A 9,367-nucleotide genomic window follows, 5' to 3' on the forward strand; every position below is an offset into this window, starting at 1 on the left:
GTGATCGAGCGGTTTCGCGTGCCATGATCTCACCGGGCGGATGGAAAAGTGTCAACAAATTAAACCTGCCGGCGTACGATGACGGTTGGCGGGGAGGGAGAGAAGGTTGAAATGGAGCCACCAGTAAACAACGGGAGAACACACCAAACCACATCACATCATTTCATTTCAATAAACTTGTTTTCCACCTGATTACTGCTTGAGACCTACGATCGCCTGTCCCCGCACTCCTCTCGCTGTCCTCCTGTCCGGACAACAAGACAAACGACAGTGGTCCAAACAGGCGACCATAAACATAAATGCTGGCATACCGATGCCATTGTAGCATAAAATCATAAAACGCCGAAATGAAAGCAGACCACGCGCGCGCGACTGCTCTACATTGCGCGGCAGTAAACCGCCATCTGCTTAGGCAGAGGCGTCATAAATGGCCTGATTCTCGAATTTGTTCCGACGCGCGGTTTATTGCACGGTACTGTAGAAAGTATGGGGAATTTCGAAAGCACCGGTAGTATTGCCCGTTGTCGTCGGCACATTTGCAGCAGTCGTTCGATCGTTTGAAAGTTGGGCGATGATTCAAACTAAACGAAATTACCAGCACCGTGTACATTGCCGAGCGAATTAAACAACACAGCAAAAGAAACAAAAGCCATAACATAATATCAAATCAATTGTTGGCATGAGAATTCCATAATCCAAAAAGTATTCTGGAACTAACTAGCTAACAAGAGCTTAACCGAAAAGTGAATGAAACTCAACTCGCATTAGTTTCCGATTGAGTTCGGTTCCGGGCAAACAAGAGCCTCTATTATTTCAGGCTCAAAAAACGACCCAAGTTTTTGATGTTCGTTGGCTTCTGCTGCTTCTGCTTCAACCAAGAAGCAGCCAAAAAGTTCGAGAAGTAGTTAGCCAGTGACTAAACACTTTTAAAACTATCATTAATCATACCCAGAAGATTCATCGACGCAATTAGCAGATCCCGCATCTGGTTAAGGTACTGACACGTAAGGCACCAACCAGTGCCTCGTTGCAAGTTATTAAATACATAGCCCGAAAGGAAGTTCTAACTCAACGGATTGCCGCCTTCCATCCTCGCGCACCCCTAATAACTTGACTAATGGTCTTGCATTCAAACATTCGTTTCTTCTTCCGCTCTTCCATTTGCAGATCGAGCCTTCTTTAGCCCTCCAAATATACGCCTTCACACGAAAGCATCACGATGAAGTGGCGTCCCGCAAGTTTACTACTGTTTACCGTCTGCTTCCTGGTGGCGGCCGACCAGCTCGTGCAGGCCCGCGTCGCCTTCGAGAAGCTGACCGACTTCGACTTCCAGGGCACGACGTACTACAGCGTGAAGAATCTGTCGCTGTACGAGTGTCAGGGCTGGTGCCGGGAGGAGCCCGACTGTCAGGCGGCGGCGTTCAGCTTCGTCGTCAACCCGCTCACGCCCGCGCAGGAGACGCTGTGCCAGCTGCAGAACGTGACGGCGGCCAACAATCCGGCCAGCACGCCCCAGCGTTCCTCCAGCATGTACTACATGGTGAAGCTGCAGCTGCGCTCGGAAAACGCCTGCCAGCGCCCGTGGAACTTTGAGCGTGTGCCGAACAAGATCATTCGCGGACTGGACAATGCGCTCATCTACACCAGCACCAAGGAGGCCTGCCTGTCGGCGTGTCTGAACGAGAAGCGCTTCATCTGCCGCTCGGTCGAGTACGACTACAACAACATGAAGTGTGTGCTGAGCGACTCCGATCGCCGATCGGTTGGCCAGTTCGTGCAGCTGGTCGATGCCCAGGGCGTGGACTATTTCGAGAACTTGTGCCTGAAGCCAAGCCAGGCCTGTAAGTTTAGCCGCCAGTTCCAGCTGCCGCGCATCGGCGTTTCGGACGACAAAGTATCGCAGTACGTCGGGCTGCACTACTACACGGACAAGGAGCTGCAGGTGACTTCCGAAACGGCCTGCAAGCTGGCGTGCGAAATCGAGAGCGAGTTCTTGTGCCGCTCGTTCCTGTACCTGGGCCAGCCGACCGGTTCCCAGTACAACTGCCGGCTGTACCATCTCGACCACAAGTCGCTGCCCGATGGACCCTCGACCTATCTGAACGGTGAGCGGCCCCTGATCGATGTCGGCGAGCCGAGCGGAGACTACTTTGAGAACATCTGCGAGAGTAAGTTTTACTGCAAACGTAAACCCACAGTCACCCACACATCTTTGTGGAGGTGCACTAACCAAGGGAGCACCAAGCTAATGACCTCTGGCAATCATTACAGAGCAATCGAACCAGGCTGAAAATACACTCCCCGTGGTCTTTGACACCGTTGAGGATCCGGCCGTCAATAACCTCACGCGTAACGATGCCAACTGCGACAAAACTGGAACGTGTTATGATGGTAAGTGATCAGACTGCTATCACTGTACAATTGTGGTAGCTAATTGCTAACCATGCGCTCGTTTCAGTCTCGGTACACTGCAAGGACACACGCATTGCTGTGCAGGTGCGCACCAACAAACCATTCAACGGACGTATCTACGCGCTGGGACGATCGGAGACCTGTAATATTGATGTCATCAATTCCGACACCTTCCGTCTGGACCTAACCATGGGCGGACAGGACTGTAATACTCAGAGTGCGGTAGGTGGTTGCCCCCGATAGTATCATACGCCAGAATGTACCGCTCATTCATATATCGAACGTTTCTTGTACATAGACCGGCATATACAGCAACACGGTGGTACTGCAGCACCATTCGGTCGTGATGACGAAGGCGGACAAGATCTACAAGGTAAAGTGCACGTACGACATGAGCTCCAAGAACATCTCCTTCGGCATGCTGCCAATTCGTGATCCGGAGATGATCCACATCAACTCGTCGCCGGAGGCACCGCCGCCAAGGATCCGCATTCTGGACGCCCGTGCACGCGAGGTCGAAACCGTGCGCATCGGAGACCGTCTGACGTTCCGCATCGAAATCCCGGAAGACAGTAAGCGAGCGCTAGCAACCGACCCGAACCCTCCTGAAGTAGGACCCGGGGGGCCTTACGAACACCATTTTGTCATATACTGTGTGTGTCTTTTCCAGCTCCCTACGGCATCTTCGCCCGATCGTGCGTCGCCATGGCCAAGGATTCCAAGAGCACGTTCCAGATCATCGACGACGATGGTTGCCCGGTCGATCCGACCATCTTCCCAGCCTTCACCCAGGACGGCAATGCGCTGCAATCGATCTACGAGGCGTTCCGCTTCACCGAGAGCTACGGTGTGATCTTCCAGTGCAACGTGAAATACTGTCTGGGACCGTGCGAACCGGCTGTTTGCGAATGGGGACGTGATTCAGTCGAGTCCTGGGGCAGAAAGCGTCGTTCCGTCACGGCCAGGTAGATATACAGCAATGATGTGCGTTTGCACTCACACACACTAATGTGTTATTCGTTTCTGCCTTTTCTTACAGCAATGACACCGTTGAGGAGGAGGAAGATATGAACATCTCGCAGGAGATTCTGGTGTTGGACTTCGGCGATGAGAAGAACCGTGACTTCCTGCGCAGCGAAGCCAGCACTGACTTTGGCCGGGGTAAGTGTTTTTGGTCAAACTTCCCCTAGCAGAAGCAGAAGCAGTGGATGCATCGTAACACTTTGTTTCTTTCTTTGCATGTGCTTTATCTACCCCTATCACAGATAAGACCGTCACCATCATTGAACCGTGCCCAACGAAAACATCGGTTCTGGCGCTTGCCGTCACCTGTGCCCTGATGGTGCTGGTCTACCTGTCGACCCTGTTCTGCTACTACATGAAGAAGTGGATGCAGCCACACAAAGTCATGGCATAAGAAGGAGGTCGGCGCGAAGTAATCGTGCCCGACACCATCGGATGGTTGGGGCTCGATGCCAACGCTGTGCCCGGTATAGGGAAGGCCAGACTGAGCGCGCGGCAAGCCGTGAACGTTAGCGCGTTAGCCGTGGATCACGTGCGACGTTAGTTCGCCGTTTCGTGTCTCGCAAAAAGGCTATGCACGCCGCACAAACAAACTGACTAGACAAACCACTCTTCTTCCATCGCCCAGGCACTAGAGCGAAGCACAGAATGACGGACGCCTCCCCTAAGGGGCTGGGTCTTGATTTTACTATTTATAATGTATTTCCATTTTGTTTTTTAAATTCGGAAACACAAAACCCTCTTTATCCCTAGCAAAGCAAAAGCCGACACATTCCCTCACGTTACGTACACCCACCCTAGATGGTTAGCAACACCAACGATAGTGAACCACACCCAGCACTTGTATGCTTCAGGACAGTTACAGTAGCGTTAGACATAATTTTAGTGCACGTGCAATGCAGCGCACAGAACAAACCGGCACCGAAGCATGCTAAGTGTTCGGTCTAATGCATCTTCGCTGCACTTTTATCAACCATAGACACACACACACCAGTAAATATAGCAAAAAACATCTCATCATTGGCTCACCCACATTATAACCATCATCAGAGGGCTTCGGCGCTCGAGATTATTAGGGCGGGCCGACAATACAACGCACAGCACACTAGGATAGTTCGTAACAAGGGAAAGGATGTCGAGATAGATAATAACCGTAGTTATGGCGCAACGGAACGCATAGTAGCCAGGACAGGCAACAAGCTTATACGACCCTATTCTCACTTTCTATTGAGTTTCCGATTTGATCGATCCGATGCGGGCACTCTCGGGGAGATTTCCGGTCGAGAAGGGGGGTTAAAGGGATTTAACAAGACAAGGTTAGTGTTTCTCGTTACTTTAGCCCCCGTGTGTGCATCGATCGCGGCGGCTTGCGCGGGTGGCATACGGCATACGGCAGGGGTCTCCCCCACAACCGCCCAAAACCCATGATCGAACAAATCGTTAACTTTAAATAGAGATTGGAAAAGAAATCACTTATTTATTGAAACAAGACGCATAATACGAAACAATCCCACTTCCAACTCTACCTTAACGTTATTTATTTCGCGGAACGGAAACTTAGCATGTCTTTGTAGGGCAAGACAGAGTAGCACGATTGCGGGAAGTGAGGGCAACGAAGATGCAGTGAATGGGATAGATAGATAGATAGAAGGAAAAAAATGGATAAGGACGGACGGGCTGAGAGACGAGAGGTTTACAGCGAGAGGCAAAGCAGAGTAATTTATTTTATAATTATAATCCATTATCACAAAACTTCCATCAAGAAAGTTTTTATCATCACTGTCTCTGTCACAACTAACGGACACAACACTTCACAGACGCCCAAAAGCCCACAGTCACACAATTCACAACGAATCAATTTACGGTTTTACACTCCAATCCCAGACACTGCAGCACTTGCGGTGAAACAGAGTACGTAGTTGTTTTTTTTTAATAAGTAACTTCCCCCAAAACATGCCACAACACTCCTGTGTAGTTTCATTTTCGTTCTCATAGTGTATACTTAAACTATTTAACGTGCAACAGTATCTAAAAACAGGACACGAAAAAAACGTTTTCGTCGATGAATGCTTATTTTATGTGTAAATAATTTTATCGATCGACACAAGTCCATTCAGATGCTGCATGATTGGAATAAAAGTAAATATAAAATAAAAAAAGATATGTGCATTTTTTTTCTATACCAAATTAAACCGAACCGAAATTCAATGGTGTTGTGTCCGCACAAAATGATACTTAAAGACGGTGGTGTCCGTTGCAAACAGAATATATTACATTATCACTATCTTTGGTATCGTTTACAATAACACGTATATAAATATTATAAACGCAACACACACACGCAATGCGGGGAGAGGACGACTGGTCCTTCTCGCGCCGCGATCCTCACTGAGGACGTCACAGGATGACAGCCCTGCTGTCAACGGCGCGCCCTCAGGATGAGGCAGCGGTCTGTCCACAACATCTCCCCGTTTTAATTAGGCCGGTACGGCTTAAGCCGACGCAGCGGTTTTAATGTAATTAAAACCGGCGTGGCATGCGTACGGCTCAAGTGGCGCTGTGTAAAACAGGGGAGAGTGCTGACCGGCCTCTGCGTTAAACGCTCGAATGAGATGAGCGTTGCGGGCTGCAACAGGGGGCAGCCGATGTGCTGCGCTCGCTCGTTCCGTTGCAGCCTCTGTGGTGTTGTTGTTGTTGTCGGTGCCACTGCAGCTGATGACGCTGCCGCTGTCGTACGTAGTTGCACCGGACGCCGATGATGCTGCTGAGGCAGCTCTACGAATGCTGCTGCCGTTGGGGCGTCGATGAGCGGCTGAGCAGGGGGCGGCCGTGGTGCCGCGCGCGCTTCGACCGCTCAGCCGGAACCGCTGCACAGGGGCGACCGTGATGTCGCTGCCGGTGAACTGCTGTGCAGGGCGCGCAGGATGATGGTGATGATGATGACGATGCGAGTGCACAGCGGGCGACCGTGATGCCGCGCACGACGACTGTGCACTCGGGACACATTGATGGTGCTGCACAGGGGCGACAGTGGTGTCGCCGTCGAGATGCACCTGTGCAGCTGGAGCGCCGGCGATGAAGGTCCACAGGGGGCAGCCGAAATGCCTCAGCACTGTGCCTTATCGGGCTCCGCGATGATGCTGGTGCAGAAGGGCGGCTGTGGTGCCGCGACGCCAATGCTGCACCAGTGTGTCCCCGATAACGCTGCAGCGGGCGGTGATGCCGTGTCACGACGGTCCAAAGCGGAATGTCCCCTCGCATTGTCCGGTATGGTGCTGCAGCGGAGTGAGGATCCCTTCAGGGCTTCGCGCAAGCCCCGAGCGTGCCCATCCTGCGCGATGGCGGTTGCGCGATGGTGGAACCGCGATGGTGGTCTCGGTGCTGCGTCGGTTCGTTGTAGGATCCTCCCCTACGCGAGGAGAATCCCATCCTCGTCGCCACTGTTGTGTCCGCACAAAATGATACTTAAAGACGGTGGTGTCCGTTGCAAACAGAATATATTACATTATCACTATCTTTGGTATCGTTTACAATAACACGTATATAAATATTATAAACGCAACACACACACGCAATGCGGGGAGAGGACGACTGGTCCTTCTCGCGCCGCGATCCTCACTGAGGACGTCACAGGATGACAGCCCTGCTGTCAACGGCGCGCCCTCAGGATGAGGCAGCGGTCTGTCCACAACAAATGGCAAGGAATGTTTCAGTCAATTATGATACCTTGTTGTTTTATGGAAAAGATGGAAAAGATTCCCTTACCTTTGTAAAGATAAAAAGGTGGATGAGTTGCCGAAGCCACAAACGTCTTCTTCCTCTGCTTAGTGCTCTATGTTTTAATGGTGTAGTAGCAAGAGCAATTCTTGCTTCAACAAAATTGAATCTGAACATTTTCTCAACACGCCATAGGGATTTTGATGATTTTTTTCATAAACCAGTTTTTCATACAAATGCATGCTTGTTAATTGATCTGTCAGCCAACCATCAAGCGTTCAACTAAAATCATGCCAAATAAAAAGTGCTTTAGTATTGAGTTCTGACTTTACAACCTGACGATTACACTGGATTAAGCCGAATAGTACATTGTTTCAGCACCGACAAACCGACGTGACACTGGAGTTACAAAAGTGTCCCACACGAAAGTACTGTCATTTACCAGTGAGGCGAACACTTCTGTCAAAGTAAGCACTGTTCACTGCTGCTTCGATGTTAACAACTTTTCTAAATACAAATTGCGAAGGAAGTGTGAGGCAAGATTTTGTGAGAATTTTTGGACAAAACACCCAGGAAAATCATTTTATAAGTTTCCAAATCAATTCAAAAGATGTGAGAAGTACATAAAACAATACGCATTGGAATTTGCGAAGAAAAACAAAAAGGGTATTTAGCAGTTTCTTCTCTGTGTCAGTGTAGTAAGCGAATCATTATAGAGATGGCGCTAGTGTTTAACGTATTTTCATTTGAAATAAGGAGACAACTTTTGAAGCTCATTTTGTTCGAACAGTCACGTCGGTTTGTCGGTGGTTTCAGTTTCGAGTTTTTTGTACTTAAAAAAAGGCTACTCACTTTTTAAACAAAAGCAAAGGCTGCTACCGTGATTGTCACAGATTTGTCAATTTCTCCCAAAACCATGACAACCACACATTTTGAGAAATTGCGAACGCAGTGAGCCATTCTTTCGCGATGGAACCAGGATTCATCGAAGGAAACTATCGTCAAAAATTGTCATGGAAAATGTGTGAGTCGTTTAGAAACAGTATAATATGCGGCCGATTGCAAACGTGTACCAAAAGCTAATGCTTGATTTTTTAACAAATTTGGATTCTAATAATCTGGCCACATCAACATTCTCCATTCTTGAATGCTTCCATTTCTTAATTTCCGCAGTAGGCTCTGCCTTCATGAACTTTACGATTGATGGCAGAAACTAAACGTATTGTTTTGGGATTCGTGAAAGCTCTTTAGACAATTTTATGAATTTTAACTAATTTCTAACTATTTCAAAGCTAGACAAAGAATATTAATAGGCTGCTCTGGTGGAACAGTCGTCAACTTCTACGACTTAACAACATTCCCGTCATGGGTTCAAGCACAGAATGGATCGCGTCCCCATACGTAGGACTTGACTATCCTGCTATGGCTATTCATTAAGTCATTGAAAGCCAAACCCACTATTGGTAGGCAGGCCTTGAACGCAAACGGTTGTTGTGCAAAAGGAAAAAAGAACAAAAAAGTATTCACACATTACTTGCTTAAAATTCATTTGCTTGGCCATTACGAGTGTTCGCAGTCTGCGCGTAAATACGGCTAATGCTCCAATCTTCTTCGGCCTTAACGTTTTACACTGTCACCAAGCTATCAGCCTTTTCTACGGAGGACTTCTGATCCGAACGAGAATCGATACACGCTTGGACTTAAAAGCGCAGACACGTCTTCTGTTAGATCTCCAAATCTCCTGCCTTCTAAGCTAGCCACGAATAATAAGTCTTACCAAAGACTGGCTACTCTAGTAAGAATTAATCGACAAATTACGAATATTGCATATCTTAAACACGGTTCTGCCGTTTGCCCAAGAAATCCGAAACACTATCCGCAATGATTTCCCTTACAAAACTTACCTATTCATCAAAAAATTGTTGCATTTAGTAGTTACGCTTTCACAGTTCAGTAGTTACTTATTTTCAGGCAAAGCCTTAACGTTATTTTTTTACGAACTCACCTTACTCGCTGAACGATTTTCACAGAGTACTACAGAGCACTTTCCAATCTGAAGCTATTCAAACGAAGGACAAAACACGACTAACCATAGCCATTACCTTCCGCTAGAACCTCAACTCAGTCAGAGCCTTCTGTGATCCGAAGAATCACAGGACATACGTATCGTTTCGTATCCTTACTTCACGTATGGCAGCCTACTGCGCTTTAAAAC

General features: G+C 48.5%; 2 protein-coding genes across 3 annotated transcripts in view; one reads left to right on the forward strand and one right to left on the reverse strand.

Moving 5' to 3' along the window:
* Nucleotides 1-5,594, forward strand: part of LOC120947353 (uncharacterized) — a 30,225-nt gene extending 24,631 nt beyond the window's left edge. The window contains exons 2-8 of the mRNA XM_040362603.2: nt 1,168-2,168; nt 2,272-2,391; nt 2,459-2,634; nt 2,711-2,984; nt 3,083-3,377; nt 3,452-3,573; nt 3,678-5,594. Of these exons, the coding sequence (XP_040218537.1) occupies nt 1,220-2,168; nt 2,272-2,391; nt 2,459-2,634; nt 2,711-2,984; nt 3,083-3,377; nt 3,452-3,573; nt 3,678-3,829 (2,088 nt within the window). The 5' untranslated portion in view covers nt 1,168-1,219 and the 3' untranslated portion in view covers nt 3,830-5,594. The remainder of the gene's footprint in view (nt 1-1,167; nt 2,169-2,271; nt 2,392-2,458; nt 2,635-2,710; nt 2,985-3,082; nt 3,378-3,451; nt 3,574-3,677) is intronic.
* Nucleotides 1-9,215, reverse strand: part of LOC120952014 (nose resistant to fluoxetine protein 6) — a 78,460-nt gene extending 69,245 nt beyond the window's left edge. Inside the window, exons 1-2 of one of the 2 annotated variants that reach the window (XM_049607509.1) lie at nt 9,057-9,215; nt 7,201-7,434 (exon numbers count right to left, since the gene is read on the reverse strand). The gene's annotated coding sequence lies outside the window, so the exon portion shown is untranslated. Of the gene's footprint in view, nt 1-7,200; nt 7,457-9,056 lie in introns of those variants that run through there. The other variant, XM_049607510.1, reaches the window with a different exon arrangement.
* Nucleotides 9,216-9,367: the final 152 nt, after the last annotated feature.

The sequence above is a fragment of the Anopheles coluzzii genome, chromosome 2 (genome assembly GCF_943734685.1).
Source record: "Anopheles coluzzii chromosome 2, AcolN3, whole genome shotgun sequence".
Classification (NCBI taxonomy): Eukaryota; Metazoa; Arthropoda; class Insecta; order Diptera; family Culicidae; genus Anopheles; species Anopheles coluzzii.